The 20320-nt window shown below is 49.5% G+C and overlaps 9 protein-coding genes across 9 annotated transcripts; 3 read left to right on the plus strand and 6 right to left on the minus strand.

The window, feature by feature from the left end:
* Nucleotides 1-153: 153 nt before the first annotated feature.
* BKA55DRAFT_549411 (lariat debranching enzyme, C-terminal domain-containing protein) lies at nt 154-2046 on the minus strand. Its single transcript, XM_046191208.1, has 3 exons — nt 1961-2046; nt 1809-1910; nt 154-1745 (listed from the first exon to the last, which is right to left on the minus strand). Exons 1-3 carry the CDS (start codon nt 2012-2014, stop codon nt 252-254), a joined length of 1650 nt encoding a protein of 549 aa, XP_046056480.1. The 5' UTR covers nt 2015-2046; the 3' UTR covers nt 154-251.
* A 669-nt stretch (nt 2047-2715) lies between these two features.
* BKA55DRAFT_549413 (BTB/POZ protein) lies at nt 2716-3768 on the minus strand. Its single transcript, XM_046191209.1, has 2 exons — nt 3420-3768; nt 2716-3191 (listed from the first exon to the last, which is right to left on the minus strand). Exons 1-2 carry the CDS (start codon nt 3587-3589, stop codon nt 2936-2938), a joined length of 426 nt encoding a protein of 141 aa, XP_046056481.1. The 5' UTR covers nt 3590-3768; the 3' UTR covers nt 2716-2935.
* A 127-nt stretch (nt 3769-3895) lies between these two features.
* Nucleotides 3896-5569, plus strand: BKA55DRAFT_20405 (P-loop containing nucleoside triphosphate hydrolase protein). The gene is made up of 3 exons (XM_046185125.1): nt 3896-4608; nt 4660-4863; nt 4916-5569. Exons 1-3 carry the CDS (start codon nt 4363-4365, stop codon nt 5273-5275), a joined length of 810 nt encoding a protein of 269 aa, XP_046056482.1. The 5' UTR covers nt 3896-4362; the 3' UTR covers nt 5276-5569.
* Nucleotides 5570-5976: 407 nt separating this feature from the next.
* On the minus strand, nt 5977-7473 carry BKA55DRAFT_549418 (GrpE-domain-containing protein). The gene is made up of 2 exons (XM_046191210.1): nt 6963-7473; nt 5977-6908 (listed from the first exon to the last, which is right to left on the minus strand). Exons 1-2 carry the CDS (start codon nt 7251-7253, stop codon nt 6465-6467), a joined length of 735 nt encoding a protein of 244 aa, XP_046056483.1. The 5' UTR covers nt 7254-7473; the 3' UTR covers nt 5977-6464.
* Nucleotides 7474-7841: 368 nt separating this feature from the next.
* Nucleotides 7842-9229, plus strand: BKA55DRAFT_497447 (uncharacterized protein; the record flags this gene model as incomplete). Its single annotated transcript, XM_046186470.1, has 3 exons — nt 7842-8023; nt 8076-8158; nt 8223-9229. 3 exons carry the CDS (start codon nt 7842-7844, stop codon nt 9227-9229), a joined length of 1272 nt encoding a protein of 423 aa, XP_046056484.1.
* A 380-nt stretch (nt 9230-9609) lies between these two features.
* On the minus strand, nt 9610-14220 carry BKA55DRAFT_682800 (uncharacterized protein; the record flags this gene model as incomplete). Its single annotated transcript, XM_046198404.1, has 1 exon — nt 9610-14220. The coding sequence occupies one exon, from the start codon at nt 14218-14220 to the stop codon at nt 9610-9612; it is 4611 nt and encodes a 1536-aa protein (XP_046056485.1).
* Nucleotides 14221-15058: 838 nt separating this feature from the next.
* On the plus strand, nt 15059-16203 carry BKA55DRAFT_498422 (mitochondrial carrier domain-containing protein; the record flags this gene model as incomplete). Its single annotated transcript, XM_046186546.1, has 3 exons — nt 15059-15240; nt 15296-16023; nt 16076-16203. 3 exons carry the CDS (start codon nt 15059-15061, stop codon nt 16201-16203), a joined length of 1038 nt encoding a protein of 345 aa, XP_046056486.1.
* A 339-nt stretch (nt 16204-16542) lies between these two features.
* BKA55DRAFT_498067 (Mak10 subunit, NatC N-terminal acetyltransferase-domain-containing protein) lies at nt 16543-19095 on the minus strand (the record flags this gene model as incomplete). The annotated part of the gene is made up of 6 exons (XM_046186516.1): nt 16543-17772; nt 17822-18283; nt 18357-18590; nt 18641-18769; nt 18817-18884; nt 18945-19095. 6 exons carry the CDS (start codon nt 19093-19095, stop codon nt 16543-16545), a joined length of 2274 nt encoding a protein of 757 aa, XP_046056487.1.
* A 496-nt stretch (nt 19096-19591) lies between these two features.
* On the minus strand, nt 19592-20245 carry BKA55DRAFT_549443 (mitochondrial ATP synthase epsilon chain-domain-containing protein). Its single transcript, XM_046191211.1, has 3 exons — nt 20147-20245; nt 19937-20051; nt 19592-19866 (listed from the first exon to the last, which is right to left on the minus strand). Exons 1-3 carry the CDS (start codon nt 20176-20178, stop codon nt 19795-19797), a joined length of 219 nt encoding a protein of 72 aa, XP_046056488.1. The 5' UTR covers nt 20179-20245; the 3' UTR covers nt 19592-19794.
* Nucleotides 20246-20320: the final 75 nt, after the last annotated feature.

Consider the following 20320-nt stretch of genomic DNA (forward strand, 5'->3'; position numbering starts at 1 on the left):
ACGCCTCACAGCTACTCAAACCTTGATTATTATCACTATGTATTTTGGCTTTTGAAGAGGGGTTGCCGGTAGTCGAATTCAGGTTAGAATTCTCTAAAACATGTGCGGTGTTCAATGGCGGTGCTACTGAGGCAGATGATTGTAGATGGGCGCCAATATCCTTAGTTGGCTTCTTATGAAAGATTAGGGATGGCTGTGCTCTAATTTTTGTAATTGTATAAGCCCATTCATCTATAGAAACTTCAGTTCCATCACCATCTTCCTCCACGGCCTCGCCCTTGCACCCTCCCTCGTCCTCTACCGCCTCCACGACCTCTGCCACGACCAGATCCTCTTCCACCACCAGAGAACCGTTGATCAGTTTTGGGTGGCCCCTGTGCTTTCCTCTGTCGCCTTTCTGCATCTGTGGCATCCCATATATTTGTAAGTCCCATAAGCTCACAGAAGGCCGTAGTCTGAGGACTAGTGTACTCTTCTGGCTGCTCGTTGACGATCTCAGGAGCACCTGGGACGTGAGGTGGTGCTGTGATCTCAAAGTTGTGAGGAACATCTAGCTTTCCACTCTTGACAACATTTTCCTCGACCCATTCTCTCTCTTTTTCAATGAGAGGTAGATAATGCTCTTCCCCAAGATCGGGAGGCGTCTGCACATTTCGGTCACCAATAACCAAGGAGTCATGGAAGACACGAGTAATTGCAAGCCATTCTGGGTCGTATTGCAACCTCCAGCGAGGTGATTCCTGGGACGGGGGGTACTCGGAACTCGTCTCTGGCTTGAAAGGTTGAATCTCGCACAGTTGTAAATAGTGTCTATGCCCTTCGCACTTGTCTAGAGCTAGAAACCGAACCTCTTTGTTCGTGATCTCAGGAGATACTGGTTGACCTGGTGTTTTCTTTGGTTGAGGGCGAGCAAACGAGGCTGGAAGCTGTGCCCTTAGCTCATCCGGCACTTCATTTGACGCTTCTGGAGCTTCCTTCGTCTCAGCCTCGCTCTTCTTGACTTCTGGGACAGGTTCAGCCTTGGGACCCTCATCATCATCGTCATCCATATCCAGATCTATTTCGTCAGGATTGGTCTCGGCAGCTGGAGCTTGAGCAGGCGCAGGCATAGCAACGGGATCTTCTTTGCTCTCTTGGGCCACAGATTCGGCGTCTTTGTATACCTTGACCGCAGCGAACTTGACGTGCATGTGAGCCGAAAACCAGTAAGGAGGCCGCAGACGGTCCATGACATACTCAGCTGCTACATTGCCAAGGGTACCATCTATAGACTCCTGTTTAAAGAAAGGCTTCTTTTTGAAGAGTTCTGCATGATCACCATGCCACTCAACTGCGCGTGGCCAGTCGTGACTGAGACCGACGTCCACCTGAGTCCGTACTTGAAGCATTTTTCGAACGTCGAATTCTCGAATATGGTACCATGACTTGACGTCATCACCGCTGAACGGAAGTCTCTCGTGATGCGGCTTTCGGTAGTCAAATCCCTTCCAGATACCAGACAATCCAGCGATGCGTAGTGGGCCGAAGCGCAAGATATTGGCAGCACCCATGTAGTAGATATTGGGTGCTACCCACCCTCCATAGTAGAGCTCCCAGAGATGTGAACTGGCTTCGTGGTTTCCAGCAATGAATATTGTTAGATAGGGTGCTTTTTGTTCGCCAGAGTAGTACTTTGGAAAATCTCCTAGCCGTCGGTACTTGACAGGGCAAGACATGATGCTCAAATCTGCAGCATTTCGAACAGACTGCGACGCGGCGTGAGCAAACTAATGGAACAGACATTGAAGCTGAAGGTGAACTGAAAATACCTGAAAATCGCCTCCGATGATGAGAATATCGACACCATCCCACCCACGCTGCTTACAAGATTCTTCCACTGAGGCGTAGATTGCATCTAACGTTCCGTGGCCCTTGATTTGTTAATGCCAGGTCGATTGCTCTATTCGCTGAGAAAACTCACACATCCTTCTATTGCAACTCGGACGCCCTGCGTCTCGAAAGTGTTTGCAGCCATTTTGCGTGCTGATGTGAAATTATAGTTGTAGGTGGAAAGCTGAGGCTGAGTGGGCTCACAAACAGAAGCTGGTTTCCTTTATGGGAAGCAGCGCTGCTTACAGCGATAGCACTAAGCGCAGGGCCATTTAGTCCCACGATTTTCCTGCCTAAACAGTGACTCAAGTGGTCAAATCAGACAAACGTGTATATCACATAAGCTTAAGCCTTCAAAGTCATTTTATTCCTATTCAGGGCATGGCAGCGCTGCCAATTGGTGCTGGGTCTCCACCATGCTGACATGTAGTTGAAGAGCCACGAAGCACAAGGATACCCAGTCTCTTGATGTGAGTCTGTGAATTGAGGTCAAGTCTTTGCTTCGGGCAGTGACCATTGAGTAGCAATGCTTGATCATGAGTCAACATATCCTTGTCTTTCATGCCGCAAGCATCTGGTTAGGTGATTCTTATATACGATGGACTTGCTTCACTTGCCTTCTTATGGGATGACTCCGAGAGTGCATGAAGTACAGAATACTGATGACATACATTGAAAAGTCTCATACAAAACAATTCTACAATCAAGAAATGTTGCCCTTCAGAAAAAGCGAAAGCTCAATGCGTCAACTGAGTCACGCAGAGTGAGAGGGTTACTTTAATCTTCCATCTCTAATAGACGTTCGACCCACGGAGGAGTGAAGAGAAGAACGCATATGCTGAAATGGTGACAAGTCACGATTGAGTATGTTGGCATTGGAATAATGAAACTAGATCATGTTTTGGTTCGACATGTATCAAACCGTCTCTAGTGTAAGTTCATTACCATTATTCGTAAGAACAAAGACAAACTGTGAAGTCTGGAAGAGAGCTGCATAAGACCGACTGAACTTTACCATACCAACTCCAAAACGCCGTCATCAAATACTGAAATCAGGGCATGCATTTCATGCCCATATCTGAGTAAAGATCTCGTAGCTTCTCACTTCATGCCCATATTTGCCCTGAATGAGATCAGTATCGAAGCACTCTTTTGTAGCAATGCATGGCTGGGCTGCATACTGGTCCAGGCCCAGGTAATCTGCCGCGGCCAACAATTCGAGGCAGAGCTCGACCGGGATCTCCATGTCGGGAACATCCTCGCTGTTACGGTAGCGGTACCAGTAGTGGAAGTATTCGACAACCTTATCAAGGACCATGGCGCTGTTGATAGAATCATCATCAGCGTCTAGCTCTTCCAGGGTTGAGATGGTTCAGCAGAGACAAAGCACGACCAGGCTTGGTGTGCGTGTGGTCAGGTCAAGTGTAGTGAGTAATCATGTAGCCCAACTGAGAGATCTCGGTTGTTCTGTCTGGAAAGCATGATAAAGTGTCATCAATCCACGGAGCAGGCCATCTGGAGAAGATGGCATGTCGATGATATCAACCTACCTCATCTCTTGGAAGACACAACGGGCCTCTTTGGCTTCAGCGAACTGACTTCTCACGTCGAGCATGCCTTTGATGATTGGACTGACAAGAGCAGCGTCGCGTAGAACAACAAACTCGAAGCCATCGCCAGAAACGAGAGTGATGTATTTGCTGGGAGTCTTCAGGTCCATGACTGAATGTTCTTTGCTGCGTTGTTGACAACTTTACAAAAGGAAGGAAAGGAAAGGCGGGAGGAAGAGAGAAAGGAATTTGTTGAGGAGAGAGAAAGAAATAGGCAGAGACTGAATGGATACCTATGGAGCAAACACGCGCTAGGACCGTGTCGTGAACAAAGAAGTGAGAAAGTGAGTGACCTTGGCTTGGAAATTTTCTCGTGAGCAAGCACGTGCACGGACCAATCATCTCCGTCATTTTCAGCTCCGATGCATGAAGTAACCCCCCGGATAGAGATAGCAGTTGCCCCGTCAACATGTTTACTCGGGTAACTTGGTGGTGCAACAAAGCCACACTTGAGACTTGACTCCCCATAGTCCTTCCACTCTTCGGTCTTGAAGCGACTAAGTTTAAACTTGCAGCAAACAAACAACTCAAACCCAACTCAAATCAACACAAGCAAAAGAGCTCTACAAGAAATCATCTTTCAAAGGAACCTTTTAGCACAAACATCTCAACTCAATTAGGGCCATAACCGTTTTCCTCTTCGCCTTATCTCGTCCTCGCCCTCCTCCACATCACTCTTCTCCCCGTTTGCTCCATCGCATTAAACGCTCGATTGATTTGTCTCTCTTCACCCCGCATCATTACGAGCACTATACAGCCGAACATTCTTCATTCCTCATAAGCGCATTCTCAAGGCGATCTCTATCAAAGGCCAAGCAATACTCAAAAAGACTCGCGCTTGAGCCTGCACTCCCGACCCTACAGCACAGCCTTGCGCCCAAGCATGGCATCATCGCATCAGTATCGTACTTCGTACTTTGACACCAACGAGCAGATCCGACGTCAACAGCGCACGCGCTCCAGTGAGGGTACCGTCAGCACCACTATGAGCTCGTCGACGGGCCGCGAGTCGGCAGCGACTCATGTCACAGAAGCGCCCACCTTTTCCAAGAAGATTGTTGTTGTCGGCGATGGTGGTTGCGGCAAGACTTGCTTGCTCATCAGCTACAGCCAAGGTTACTTCCCAGAGGTAAGCAAATCTCCCTGGCTACTCTCCGTGTACCGACACTAACAATCAAAGAAATATGTGCCTACTGTCTTTGAAAACTACATCACCTATCCTATCCACTCAGCCACTGGTAAGACTGTGGAACTTGCATTGTGGGATACAGCCGGCCAAGAGGAATATGACCGTCTCCGACCGCTCTCATACCCTGAGACCGACTTGATCTTTGTGTGCTTCGCCATCGACTGTCCGAACTCGCTAGACAACGTTCTTGATAAGGTATGACCATGCCCCTTTCTTAGCGTACGTTACGCTAATCACCCCTTTGTAGTGGTACCCTGAGGTTCTACACTTCTGCCCATACACTCCTCTGGTTCTTGTTGGTCTCAAGTCAGATCTTCGCTACAAGAAGACCTGCATTGATATGCTCAAGACGCAAGGTCTTACTCCAGTCACTACGGAGCAGGGCATGACTGTCGCCAAGAAGATGAGCGCGCAGTACATGGAGTGCAGTAGCAAGGAAATGTCAGGCGTAGACGAGATTTTTGAGCAGGCTATCAACACTGTCGTCGCCAATGATCGGAAAACCATCGAGGCAGCAGCAGCCTCAGGTTCTTCCAAGGAGAGCAAGTCATCAACACCTGGGGTGGGACAGATTAAGAGGAAGAAGAGAAGGTGTCCAATCCTCTAAAGGCGCTCACGGCCAGAGATGAATGAAAGATTGTTTTCTTGGATTGAGGAACTTTTCTACTCATCATTGTCTTGCAAAGCCTCCCTTGTCATCTTCTCCTGGGGAGGGGAGGCCAGGAGGGGCACAGAAAGAAAAGGCAGCTCGATGGGCCAGCATTAAAAGAGTTGTAATGACCATCGCATGAACATTGTTTTTTTATAACGATTCACATTTACGTTATTTCTTTACCTTCATTGCTGTTTTAACACTGATAGGAACCCACTCGTGGTAGGTAAACAGGCCCGAAGAGAGGACATCGCAGGCGTTCACCTACATAGGAGATGTATCTTTGAGGCATAGGGGGAATATAGTTCGGGATCGAAAGTATGGCATGGCATGGGAGGAAGCGCGCGCATTTGTATTTTGTTTTTGTTTCTGGAAGTGACTTATGAGATAGGGGAGCGACTAGAGTTGCAGGCTGTTTTTATATGTATCCTACCATTGGCACCAGGCAAGTTGAGGTCCCGGGTGTTTTGATGGCCTTCCCTTTGTTAGTGTTTTGGCGCGGTTGTACTGAGTTGATAGGATTGCTGGAATCAAAGTTTACAACTAAATGAGTATATTGCCGTGACTGAGGTGTATGTTATTGATGACTCTTGTAGTAGATATGTGAGTTAAATCTGAGCTAACTGAATAAACGATTTATACTCTTGAATGCGAACGTCGACTTTGGAACTCTAATAAATAAATCCTTGCCACAACGGTACCGGCTGAGAATAATAGTCAATTGAGAAGCCTCAGTCTTTCTGGGCTTATCTATGATCATATTGTAAACACCTTTTGCACAGGTTTGCTTCACATATTTCATCATCATAGCTGAGTTACCAGCTTAGGTATTCATTTCTACTCTGGAAATCATGGATCATGACCTGGAAAGACCCTCTTAGGTCGACTATACCACCCAGTTGCCCTCCTGTTATACACGTACGTCTTGTTATTTATGTACAAATGTCCCAACTCTTTTGAAACTTTTCTCCTTTCCAAGCATCTGTAACCATCATACAAGTTGAAATGACCATCATGAGGGGAGCATTATACATAGAGCCAACGCCAACCGATATAACCTCGTCTAAAAATACACGCAAGATGCGATTGAGTATGGAGATGTCATCAAAACACATATCTCCGTCATTATGGAAGAGCGACGTGGTTATTTGTTCTTGACAACACCGACCTTGGCGGCGCGCAGCACCCGGCCGTTAAGCTTGAAGCCCTTCTGTTGAACGAAGAAAACAGTGCCGTCCTCCTTATCGGGCTGGGGAGTCATGAAAGTTGCCTCTTGCTCGTTGGGGTTGAACTTCTCGCCCTCGGGGTTAAGTCGCTCGAGGCCGTGTTTCTTGAGGGTGTTCATGAGGATATCTTCAGTCATCTTGAGACCCTCATACAGGTTGGCGAGATCCTCAAGGCCCTCAGGTCGGTCTGGGGCGTTGAGCTTATCCTTGGGAACCATTCCAAGGGCGCGGTCGAGGTTGTCGACGCTATCGACGAGATCCTTGGCGAACTTTTGGATGGCAAAATCTTTGGCGGCCTTGACCTCACGTGTGGTGCGTTCTTGGAGGTTGCGGAAATCGGCGACGGTGCGCATGCACTTATCCTACAACAGAGTCAGTGTTCCCATGTCGAATTGTACATTTCAATTATCACAAACCTTCCAGTCCTTAACCTCGTTCTCCTTGGCTGCGAGCTCCTTCTTGAGCTCCGCGAGGGGATCGCTCTCTTTCTCGCCTTCAGCGGGCTTCTCCTCCGTTTTGGCCTCCTCAACAGGCTTGGCCTCAGTCTCCTTAGCGTCACTGTACCATCTTGACACGGCAGGCTGAACGGATCTGAGAGTGAAGCCGGGCGCAGCCTGGAATTGCAACTGAATGAAAGGTCGGGGGACGGCGACCTTGGGAGCAGCTCGCAAAGCGCGGGATGAGGTAGCAATGGCCTGGCGGAACATTGTGAGATATGTGAGGAATTAACTTATAGATTTTGGTAGGAACAAAGTATATGACGAGGAAAAGTCAACAGAGATAGGCTGATGCACTTAAGTAAGTGTACAGTGGCTGTGGTGGGTAGGTATCAGGAAGTTTGGAAGCTCCGAGTTAGGACTGAAATTTTAGCTGTCGGCATGATTGATTCGCTTCGCATTTAGAAGGGTCGCGCCGGCTTCTCTTCCGGGGACGGGAAGCTTCCATTCAGCGGACAATAGCAGGGCAAGGGCCACATCTAGGTCAGATACGTACCTAAAAGTATGCGCGGATCAACAAAAACCCGCCAATGCATCACTGATCCAATCCAATTGCTGGGCTGCTTCCTTGAGGCTGTAGGGTCCACTCTTTTACTGGCCTACGTCGTGCTCTGGCAACCTGGAGGCTAAAGATAGGTAGCTGTTCGCTATGCTATTGCTTCAACATACCTCCAACTAAACAACTTCAAGATAACGACCACTACCCTTCAGCGCCCCAGCGTCTCGTCTCCGCCTCAATAGCGCATAATCTATCACCCACGATCATATCTAACGACACGCGCAAACACATCCTTCACAATGGCGGCGGCCGAATCGGCGAGGGTCCAGGAAGCGCAGAAGCTCGCCAAGTCTGACCCTCGAAAGGCTGAGGCCATCTACAAGGACATCATCTCCAAGGCTCCCAGCACTACATCCGATGCTGCTACTCGCGAATACGAGACTGCTCTGATTAGCTTAGGAGAGTTGTACCGAGACGAGAAGTGCGCGCTCTTCAACACCGCTGTTCCTGTGCCCCGCTAACAAATACAACAGGAACACCCAAGAGTTGGTGAGCCTGGTCAAGGAGAGCAGAACGGTTTTCTCTTCATTCGCAAAGGCCAAGTCATCAAAGCTTGGTATGTTCTCAGAGCCACACAATCTTGCCTCGAAGAGTAACAGCTAGCTAACGTGGTGACGTAGTCCGCCAACTGCTCGATCTCATCAAGGAAATCCCCGATAGCACCGATATCGAAATCTCCGTCACCAAGGATTGTATAGAATGGGCCACCGCCGAGCGCCGCGCGTTTCAGCGACAGGACCTCGAGGTCCGCCTTGTCGCTCTCCAGATGGCAAAGCAATCCTACTACGAAGCCCTCGGTCTCATTAACAACCTTCTCCGCGAGCTCAAGCGTCTCGACGACAAGCTCCGACTCGTCGAAGTCCAGCTCCTCGAGTCGAGAGTTTACCACGCCCTTGGCAACATTCCCAAGTCCCGTGCCGCTCTGACCAGTGCACGAACAAGCGCCGCCAGCGTATATACCCCTCCGATGCTACAGGCTAACCTCGACATGCAGAGCGGTATGCTTCATGCTGAGGACAAGGACTTCAACACCGCTTTCTCTTACTTCATTGAAGCCCTCGATGGCTACCACTCTCAAGATGAGAGCACCCGAGCTCAGGCTGCTCTGCAGTACATGCTTCTTTGCAAGATCATGCTCAACCTCGTTGACGATGTCAACAACCTAATGACTTCCAAGCAAGCCCTGAAGTACGCTGGCAAGAACCTAGAGGCCATGAAGGCCATTGCTCGCGCACACTCGAATCGATCACTGGAGGAGTACGAGCGAGCACTTTCTTCTTACAGATATGAGCTCGGCAGCGACGCTTTTATCCGCAACCACCTTCGCCGTCTCTACGATGCAATGCTGGAGCAGAACCTCATCAAAGTCATTGAGCCTTTCTCACGCGTCGAAATCGACCACATTGCCAAGATGGTTGGTCTCGACACTCAGCAGGTTGAGCGAAAACTGTCACAGATGATCCTGGACAAGGTTATTATTGGTGTTTTGGACCAGGGTGCTGGTTGTCTCATCATCTTTGACGAGACGCACCGAGATGAGTCCTATGATGCGGCTCTGGCAACAATTGAGAAACTGAGCAGTGTGGTGGATGTACTTTACACAAACCAAGCTTCCATGCTGGAATAGATTAGCAATGAGAGGCACATCACTTGTTGTATGTAATATATCACACGCTTTTAGACCAGGCGTTTCAAGAGAGAACAGAATCGTCTATGCTGCTGAGTGGCGCATACATGTATTCATTTGCTTGCACAACCGTGTATGAATCGAATAACCAAAACTATATAGATGCTGGTGCTCCCAACAGACTGTGCTGTAAGACAGGGGTATGTAATTATATGCAAAGAAAGCATGAAGGACACAACAAGCGGTATCTGGTATCTCCAAACAACAATAACAGCCACCTACTCATGAAACAGAACGCCTCATGAAATGCTAACTATGCCATATTCGTAAATCTATGCAAAAACCAAACAGTGTATAAAAACAGCCATCTTTCATGTCGTTTAGTGAAACATAACTCGCGCTGGTTTACCAGCTCCTCGACTCCTCTTCTCTTCGCCCAGAATTAGGGCGAATAATCTTTTGACTAGTGCAGCCTCATCCCAACCGCCGACTTGTGCTTTGAAAGCGTCGACGCAGTCCAAGTGCCAACGCTCCAGCGTCATAGACTCGCCTTGACTTGCGACCGTCTTTCCAAGATATTGATCTGAATAGCGTTCAAAATGAAGCCTGAATGGGCCCTGACGCCGCTGTTGAAGAAGAGCATCCAAGAGCAGCCAGTGTCTTCGTGTCCAGACCGTTTGTGAGAGGGGTTCAAGGTGGGTTTGTTTTGTTGGGAGTTTCTCGTTAGATATAGGGATTTGCGGGATGGTGTTATTCTCCTTGTTGGCAGTTTGCTGTGGTGGTGGTCTTACACGAGGACGCTGGGCACCTGTGCTTGACTGAGATGCTGCTGAGGAGTTGGAAAGTCGACGTTGGTGTCGAACCTTGGCTTGCTCGATGGGAGAGAGGACACTGCTGGTAAACTCAACCACACGGCCAGGAGTATGAGGTTTGAGTGGCGAGCGAAGACTTGATTTGATTGGGGAAGCGTTCTTGGGAGGTAATGGTCGGAGAAGAGGGCGAGCTGGGGGTCGCTCAGGGGAATCTTCACTTGCATTAGATGTTTGCTGCTGCCACTTCTGAATGTCGGCGTGAGTGAGCTGCATCCTTGGTGGAGTGGTGGCACTACTACTCAGGATAGGGCCAGGGCCAGGGGCAGCAGGGGCAGCAGTCTGAGTTGAAGCCTTGAAGAAACTCTGACTAGGAGTTCTCCGCTGCGGAGTAAAGTTCATCTTCTGGGACACTGAAGGCAGTTGTTCAGATAGTTGATCTTCGCCTTCTTCTTCAAGTATCTCTGTGCCCTCCTCGTCAAGCTCTTCCTGCTGTTCGCTCTCATCATTTCGTTGATCAGATATTTCCTGCATAGAGGCTTCGTGCTCTTCTTGTCTTGGAGATGCGGTTGCCTGTCGACCTGACAATGACATGTTGGACCTTGAATCTGATCGAGAATATTCGTCGTTTTCAGGTTCTTCAGACGGACCTCGCCTTGCCAGGGACTGGGCAGGGCGAATAGGAGAGAAGAAGCCTGCCCTTGGTTGTCCTCGAGGTACAAGCTCCTGTTGTGGCAACTGTGGGAACATGGAGCTTGTCGGTAGTATGCGATCAGTCTCCGTCGGCTCAGGCTCGGTCTCACTGGGTCGCGCTCCAAAGACGGACATCTTCTTAAGAGGAGAGAGCTTGTCAGCCAGCATGCCTGGAATCGCGGCCGGAGAAGAGAAGAAACTCGAGAGGTCGAACCGATTCGCTTTTGCGGTAGCAGGAGCTTTATTGGATTCTTGAGGAACCTCCCTTTGAGTAACAAGAGAATACTCCTCTGCTTGGGATGGCTCATTTTGCGCAACCTCCATGTCATCAGGTTGAGGCGCGGTGTCTTCTTCCAGGTGTTCTTCATTCTCTTCCAGTTCATTCCTTGTCTGATGTGCAGCCGTTGGAGGCCGTTGCGTTCCCCTGTTAGCCTGCCTCCTCCAAGGGCTCGGGAGATTGCTTCGTCTGCGGATAGGTGACTCGGGTTTCCTCGCTGGTGAAGGCTGACGGGCCGCATGAGGGCTCGACCTTTGGGCCTCAAACTCCCACAGATCCATATCATCGCCGGCATCTTCAGTTTCGTCGTCTGCGTCATTCACTGTCCCGTCCAATTGGCCATGAGAAATGGACTGAGGCTCAGAAGATCTGGCTGTTGATCGTGCAAAAGCCTCAAGGGGTACATCACCTCTAAGGTTGTCGCTAATAGGACCCTCTCTGTCAACCCAACTCATTCCACCCTCACTGGGAACCTGGAAATGCGTAGAGCTTGCTGCAGATTCCCTGGACATTGTTCGGCGATGGCGTGGCGACGAACCAGCACTTCTCCTCTCAAGAGCTTCCATAAAGCTAGCTTGGCCTGTATGTCTGGTGTTTGTTCCAAAGGGGTCGTCATAAACTTCATCGCCTTTGGGGATCTGGGCAGTTTCGGTGAATGGACGGGACTTCCCAGGACTCGCGCTCGTCCGTAGATTTGGCTGAGTTCCCCTTGGTCCCAGCTCTCTAGAAGCAGATCGCCTGAAAGGGCTTCGCAAATGGTGGTCGCGGGCCTCTGGTGTTGGAGGATCCGAGGTCACGCTCTGCAAAGCTCTTCCCGCCCTCATAATGGGGGACAATGTAGGACGTCTGACTCTCTCTGGTGGCACATCAGGCAACGATTGAGGTTCTTGAATAGGCGATGTAAGTTGATTTAGTGGCGTGACTTCTGGCTGCTGCATTTCGGCCTCCAATGACAAACGGGGTTGCTGAGGCACAACGATTTCAGGAATCTCTTCGGCCCCTTCAGGTCCTTCTTCGACAAGGTCTTCCAGAATGGTCTCTTCTAAGGGCTGGTCATCCGGATCAGAATGGTCATCAGGTTCAGGCATAATAGTCAAATCCATGATAGGGTCATTATCGTTGTCGGCTAGTTCTTCAACTTCAACAACAGCCTCGTTCGTGACTTGCCCAGTAACTTCAACAGCCTGATCAACGACTTCGTCATCGACCTCTATAGTTTCAGGTGGCAGCTGGGCTTGGGGTGCGGGTGCAGGTGATGAGTTCCTCAACGATGAATCTCTGGAAGATGCAGACCGAGCTGGACTCTGCGATGCGCTTGTTGACTTCTGGTTGTTATCGTTTCCAAGATCGATATTTGGAGGGGTGTCGTCAGGGGTGGGGAGGCGCCCGCCATCCGAACGAGATACAGCGCTTCCAATCGAAGCTGCTAGAGGTTCAGCCTCCTGTTGTTCTTGTTCTTCGACTGCCTCCTGTTCCGCTTCTGCACCTTGTTCTTCAACCACTTGCTCTTCTTGCTGTATCTCTACTTGCTGGGGCTCATCGTCAAACTGGATAAGGTCCGCATCCCCCATCTCAATATCCTCTCTCTCTGATGGTGCTTTCTTGGCCGTGGCTCGAGGACGACGAGGAGTGGCTGCCTCAAGTACCGCATCAGGGATCTCTGAGAATGAGTCGTCGTATAAGTTTGAATTATCGGTTTCGAGATGTGAGGAGTCTTGTCGTTGAGTTGCCAGAGGAGATCCGCGATATTCAACATCCGGATTGTCTCGCGCGTTCGACTGTAATACTTGGCGTCGCAATGGGGAAGAGCCCATTCTTCGCGGAGTCTGACGCCATATGGAAGATAGGTTGCGGTTAGGTGAGAAGGTCATGGGCGGGCGAATGGTAGACTGTCGAAGTTCATCTCGAGGCTCAACGGGAGCGGGTGCTGGTGGTTGGGCCTCCTTATCTTGCTCAGCGGTTTCCTTGTTCGCGTTAGGTCTATCGCGATCCTGCAAAGACTGCCGTAGAGACTCCAATGTGTTGTTAATAATTAGACTGGTTTCCTCGCCAATGTCGTTTTCGGCGATCTCTCGAACAGAGCTGCGCATACTGGCTTGTAACGAGGGGAGCGAGTCCATGAATATCATGCTAAAGTCTTCACCCGCTGCGACCGTATCTTCGTTACCAGGACGGGTGTCGCTTTCGGGTTCGTCTGCAGAGGATACGTCGCTTCCAGCGGGTCCAAAGCCATAATCTCCAAAATCCGAGGAACCATCTGCTCGTCCATGATCTGGACTTGAAGGAACAGGTGCATTTTGGGTCGCGCGACTCCCGGGCCGTGGCGTTGGTTCATCGTCTAATGTTGCCATCCAAATATCTGAATCGGGTTCTGATTGCTGAGCAGGCGCGCTATTATTCGCGGTTCGGTTTGCGCGTAACTGATTTGCCTCAGCTTCTGACGGCGTAATGACCAGAGTTACATCGTTATCGGCTTGCGAGTCGTCGGCGCGAAGAGAGGGAAGGTCGGATGCATCGCCAGCAACCTCAATCTTATCAAGAGCTTGGCTTTCTGATCTGTTACTCGTTTCTGAAACCCCCCTCGCGTTTTGTTCGTCCTCTATGGCATTTGGTGGGTCAACAGGACGATTCTTCGGTGGTCGACCTCGTCTTTTCGTTCCTGGCGTTGGCTGCGCATTACTGTCTGCCGATTTATTTGGTGTATCTATATCCTTTGTCGTGCGCTGTCGTCTGCGGGGGCTTCCATGCATCGGTGTTATTGACTTTCTCTTGGTGCCTGCACTGGGTAACGGTGTGCCATTTGTTTTTCTCGGCCGGCCTCGTTTCCTAGGAGTCGCGTTGGTATCGTCCTCGATTGCCCCCTTTAACGGCACAGTCGTCGTCGTCGTCGTCGCCATTTCTCTGCGTCGCGATATCGGTAGGTAAGGGCTGTCTTGAAATAGTTTTCGTCGCGCGCTGCTGGGGCCTGCAGTCGCGCTTGGTTCCTCTGTCTCGACCGTAACTAGTAATTTCTGGGGCGCTTTATTATCTCCAACCTCGAGTTCGAAAGTCTGTTTCCTAGGAGAGGTTCCTAAGCCCATGGAGGAGAAGCGGCTGGACCGTTGGCTGCTGCGAATAACACGGCGCGTGGATGGAGGGGGCATGACACTTTGTTCAACGGTATCGTTTAGAGGATCGGGTGACGACATAATATCCGCGCTGGGTGTGTTCATATCGGCAAAAGAATGCCAGCGAACGGAGAAAGGGTCGTTGTCAACGCCTAAACTTTTGCGTTTTGGCATTGACGAATGGTGGTTTCGTTAATCATTCATGGAATGTAAAATGCCAAATTCAAAATAGTCATGGTGCATGCAAACACTACCGTCCATCCGTTGTAAAGCCAAAACCAACCCGCGGTGTGCTTGTGCTTTGTTGGATTCTGACAAGGATAGACGTGGCGGCATGGGTCCAGTGTTTACTTTGGTCCGAATAAGGTAAGTGGGGACAGAGCGTGAACTTTGCCCGCATCTTCTGTTTCTCCTTCACTCCGTGGCTTGAATCTTTGACTGTTGTCTTGTGCCCCAATTGGGACTAGCTTCAGACGGTAAAGATCTCAAGTCACCGGCCCAAGGCCTTGTCCCTTTTCCCCACATCACATGCAGGGAAGTGACCTCATTTTCAGATGCGGAACAGAGGCCGACTTTTAGGGAAGTTTTACTCGGTATCAACTCCCGTCCCGACCTCGGTACGGTATATTTAGGGAGAGGGACCTACCTGAGATACCTAGGCCTTACAGTAGACGTCCTCTAGCTCTCGAGTCAAGTCATTGCCGATCCCGAGATACAAGACTCCCTCCAATACCTTCCTTACAAGCTTTAAATACTGTATCTGGGCACCTATAATCGAGCACGGCCCCGCGCGACTTGTAAGTTTCCCTCCCCCAGGTTTTTAATTCCTGTTCATTCCCCATCAATTCAATTCGATCCATTTCTGTCCTACATAAACATCGCTTACACGCGCCTCGCTTAAGCTTAAACTCGTATACTACATCAACCATTTACAAACGGCATCATGTCAGACAACGCCGAAAAGGAGACCTCTCCTCAGATTGATACGCCTGTGACAAAGGTCGAGATCACTCCTAACAAGGTCGAAATTACCACGGCGCCTGAAGCTCAAACAATCCCTCAGAATGACAATGTCGCTCACGCTCTTGCTGGCGCTGGAGGTGGTCTTCTGTCCATGATCCTGACGTAAGGCTTGCGAATACCCCAATGACGCATTACAGTGCGCTGATGATGTCTCAAGCTATCCTCTCATCACCCTCTCCACACGCGCTCAAGTCGAGTCCAAGAAGGCCGAGAGCAAGTTCAGTGAGGCTGTTGGCAACATCATCGCCCGTGAGGGTATCTCTGGTCTCTACTCCGGTATTAACTCGGCCCTCTTCGGCATCAGCATCACCAACTTTGTTTACTACTACTGGTACGAATGGACCCGCGGTTTCTTCGAGAAGGCTGCTGCCAAGGCTGGTCGCGCTGGCGCCAAGCTCACCACCGTTGAGTCCATGATCGCTGGTGCTATCGCTGGTTCGGCCACCGTCATCATCACCAACCCTATCTGGGTCGTCAACACTCGAGTCACTACTCGCCAGCAGGAGAAGAAGCAGGATGTCGAGTCCGGCGAGTCTAAGCCTGCCAAGGCTCCCAGCACCATCGGCACTCTGCTGCTGCTCCTCAAGAACGAGGGTCCTCAGGCTCTCTTCTCTGGTGTCATCCCAGCTCTTGTCCTCGTTATCAACCCTATCCTTCAGTACACTCTCTTCGAGCAACTCAAGAACACAGTTGAGAAGCGTCGCAAGGTAACTCCTACTATCGCCTTCTTCCTCGGTGCCCTCGGCAAGCTGTTTGCTACTGCCATCACCTACCCTTACATCACCGTCAAGTCTCAGATGCACGTCCAGAGCGGCAAGAAGGAGGGTTCCCTTAGCGCTCTTGCTCGCATCGTCCGCGAGAGTGGTTACTCCGGTCTCTACCGAGGTAAATATCGAGCCACCATCTTATTTGGCAATTTGCTAACTCTCATCAACAGGCATCGGCCCCAAGGTCGCCCAGAGTGTCCTCACTGCTGCGCTGCTCTTCGCCTTCAAGGACGTTCTTTATGAGCAGACCGTTCGTCTCCGAATGGCCCAGGCCGCTCGCCGACGCGTCGCCGCTTAAGCTAGTTTAAGCACTGGTCCCACTAGACAGCCTTCTTATCAGAACCAGGGTTGAAGATCCTCAATTATTCTCGGTATCTTATTCCGATTACCGAAAAGCATTTGCGGCGAGGATGCGTTCAGTTTGTTATTGAAATTGTCACAATGGAAATGGCGTTGTATTTATATACCTAGTATTGGTTCAAGTTCTGTTTGATGTTTGAAACCAGGGCTGGTAACATGGAATATTGGAAGAGGGTGTACTCTCATCCGGATACCCAAATGCTCGATGGCAGCTTTGATATAACAATTCAATTTAAGCTCATTTTTGTCATTATATATGGATATCCTTCAATAAGCTTCAGACAGGAACTAGACGAGGTACAATCCACCAGTCATGATAACGCTTGTCAGGAGTTGGCACCTCAGCTTTGATCTTCAGATTATTCGCATCTTCCTTTGATGCCTTTAGCACAGCTGTAATCGCGAGTCCTGTTGCAATACATGCTTTGAGCGCGTTCTTCTTGGAAGTCTGCCATTTATCGTGAGAACCAACTGAGAACGAATCTGTCGCAGACAATTTGCTCAGAGCCTCAAGCCCTTGCTTAGCACCCTTCAGAGCTCTTTCTGCATATCGAAGAATCTCCATCGTGGATGATTCTGGTTGCGTGGTTCCTAGTGTAAACTCTTGGAAGGCCGGGCAAGGTGGTAGACCAATGACGGCAAATGGTCTCATTCGCAGCTCAAAGCGGAGTTCGTCGTTACTATACGGTCGCGGAGGCACATTGACCAGCTTGAGCCGCATGAGAGCTGTGTAGAGACATGATAGTGCATCTGACAATTCCCATGTGACAGCGGCATCGAGAAGCATAAGCCGAATAAAGGCAAGGGATCGCTCAAGTTGGCGATCAACCGCAGGATTCCGTGGTTGAGAGGGTGCGCGAGATTCCTCGACTCTCCGAACAATGAAGGACTTGAGCCTCTCTGTGTGCTGGACTCTCCATTTGGCGAGGTAGTTGAGATACCAGTACATGCCGGCGAGCTCGTCTGGCTGGTAGACCTCCAACTCAAAACCAAGCTGTACAATCCATTCCATCTGACGAATCTTGTATAAATACGTCCAGGACGATAGTGGGAGGGAGTAGGTGTCGATTGGCTGAGCATTTGCTCCTGTGAATTGCCTCATTGGCTTCTCGTTTAACTTGACCTGGATAGTTTGATCAATCTCCTCAGCATCGAGCTGGAGATTATCCCAGTCCCTGATGATATGGCAGAGCGTGCGGCGTACACGACACCTGTTCTGACAAAAGGTCCTAAAGATATCGAGGAATGATTGAGCCGCTCTTTGTCGAAATAGTTCCATTTGTTGTGCAACAATGAATCGCGGATCTTGGGGGAATTCGATCTCGTCGTTGTTGCGATCAAGTTGGGAGCTGGCTGGCATCGACACGATAGAAAAGTCATCATCCATGATCTGCCGAATGCTCATTGAGCCTAGAACTTCCATCTCATTAAAGAGGAAAGTCTGGAGTAGAGTCCGCACGAAAACCAGTGGTTGAGGCTTCTTGGCTTGAAACTGTAAGACGAAGTTCTAAAAATGGTCAGTGTTGACAGTCTCTGAAGAACAATCCATTCCTTACTTGTAGACATTGGGAGTCGGTATAGTTTAGCACATCAATCAATTCAACACCATCCGTGAACAATCTTAACAGATGACCACATGCATCCTCAAATTTCAACTGCACAATCGGTCTAGGAGGCATAGTGCTTGCAAGCTTCCGTTGGAGTTTGGCGCTGAAGGCATCATCGACTGGTTTTCCCAAAGCGTGAGATGACTTGATGGCTGGAAGAATCTTGAGTCCTTCAAGCCATGGCTTTCGCGCAACTTCAGGCTCCTTCACATGCTTGGGACATTCTGTCGCTCCCAGAAAGTACAACCTTAGCTGTAGTCGTTGGTCAAGTGCCTCTCGAAGATCATTGTTGACATCGGTAGTTAATGTGCTGAGTAGGTCTCTTGCTTCTTGGATAGCTTGCCGGATAGCCTGGGGTTGTATTTCTGCAAGTAAGGTACGACTGTATGTGTTTGTCACAAAATCCTCTTCCTTGGAAATCTCTGTCAGCCAAAGAAAAAAAAAAGTAAAAAAAATCATTGCCATGACATCTGTTCACACTTACTTCATAGTAGTGTTCTGATCTGATCCGTTCATTGACATAACCGCAAGCTTTGAGCAAACCAAGACAGTACGCTCTCAATATTTTAAGCATGTCAGATTGCCCAGAAGAACTATCTGAACCATTTCGAACGAAATGAGCGTCCTCGACAGTTCGTGGGGTAGGTGTCAGGAGCGCCTCAGCGTATACACTAGTGAACAGAGTCTGTGAAAGAGGATATCCCTGATGCCATGCCATCTGAGCAATATTGTTAGCTTATATAGTTGCTTTGTTAGTGTAGCGCTTACCTCGTGACAGAGAAGCTGGTCTATAATTCCCAGTACCTCTTCTGGGAGCAGTGGCCGCGTAACATCGTAGAGCTCCTCAAGCTCATCTGCTGACTCAACACAACCGCTATCCATTTTTGGATCCATGATCTAAGTGTATCAGTATTGAACCAAACTTGTCTTCATGATAGACTTACCTCAAGACCTGAAACGGACTCGAACAGAGTAAAGGCCCCATCTTTGACAAGTTCACCGGGTGCAAGAGCTGGTAAGACTCAGTCAACGGCGGGGTCATGAACGAACAAGTCAGTAACACAAAACTTACTCTTGACGGCTTCTGAGAATTTATCTGTGATGTCCACTGCAACTATTCCCGCAGTCGCAATATCCGGAGGTGGCGGAGGTGGATGTTCATATTGGTGATCAAGCGATATTCTCGCGATATCTGTGCTCCCAAAGTCAGATTTTGACGACATGGCAAGCGGGACCTATAGGTAAGGCAGTATTGGGCACCCACCATCTTGAATTCCGTTGCCAATATCGTCCATATCAACTGAATGAAGCGACAAGTTATCGCATTAAATATTAATATTGCACGTTTGCGTGTTGGTGGTAGTGCTGAAATACAGCATTAGATGGATGTTTGATAGAAGATGATTGTGAGCAGGAAGGGAGATAGGACAATATATCCAATGATGATGATGGGTCCACTACTACGTATACTGATTGAATGATTTACTACCAAATTTGGCATCTATATCAGTAAAATCAATACACGGTGCCAAATTACAACGTGGACTTATAGTGGAAGAGGAAGAGGTCACCATTTCATAGCGACCTGGTCATGTGTGTTGATACACATCGTTAGCGGAGCCGTAGCTACTGTTTCGGCTGTAGCCGGGTGTGGCAGAAAGTTGAGATGCGGACGTCCCACCGCGATCGTCACAGTAGAAATCATTTATATCACAGCATCAATTCATCAGTAATTCCGTTCTTGCCTCCAATTGCAGTCGTAGTTTTGAATTTGATTGATACATTGCAACAATCGTTATGATACAGTGGTTCCAGGTGTATGCATTCGGCTGGGGAATAAGTCCATCTCATCTGAACCGAGCAACCCCTTTGAGGGCCATGCTTCTATTATCCCACGCGCAATCATCTCCAAATCGATCTGCTTAAGCAGCGTTCTCGGCGGCAATGGCGGCGTTGGCAGCGGCGAGATTCTTGGGCTCACCCTGCTTACCGTTCTGTTGAGGTAATTACATGTTAGTCTGCGTCGCTTTTTTTCGCCATCTTTTCGGTTCCGTATCGCCTTACCTGCCACTTGGAGAATCGCAAGTCCATCTCGCCTCGGCGCTCGGCAGCGATTCTCTTATCCTCCTTCAAGCTTCGGCGGACAACGCGGGCGGCGATGGCCAGGTAGCGGTTGTAGCTATCGAAACGTAATGTTAGCTTCTCGGTGTTTCGGTACGGTCGCTCGGCGGAAGACGTTGTAGTCGGCAGTGTATGAGGGTTCAATTGACGTACGTAAGACCAGCGGCTCTCCACGCAGCAGTCATTTTGGCGGTGTTGGAGGTTGAATTGGGAGGGATGGGATTTGGTAGTTGGTGATGGCTACTGAATCTTTGCTCCGAATTACCGGACAATGGCAGAGCTAGTATGGCGGCCTTAGGCAGAACCTTGTCATGAGCCGGGAAACAG

The sequence above is a fragment of the Fusarium redolens genome (assembly GCF_020744475.1).
Source record: "Fusarium redolens strain MPI-CAGE-AT-0023 chromosome Unknown BKA55scaffold_1, whole genome shotgun sequence".
Classification (NCBI taxonomy): Eukaryota; Fungi; Ascomycota; class Sordariomycetes; order Hypocreales; family Nectriaceae; genus Fusarium; species Fusarium redolens.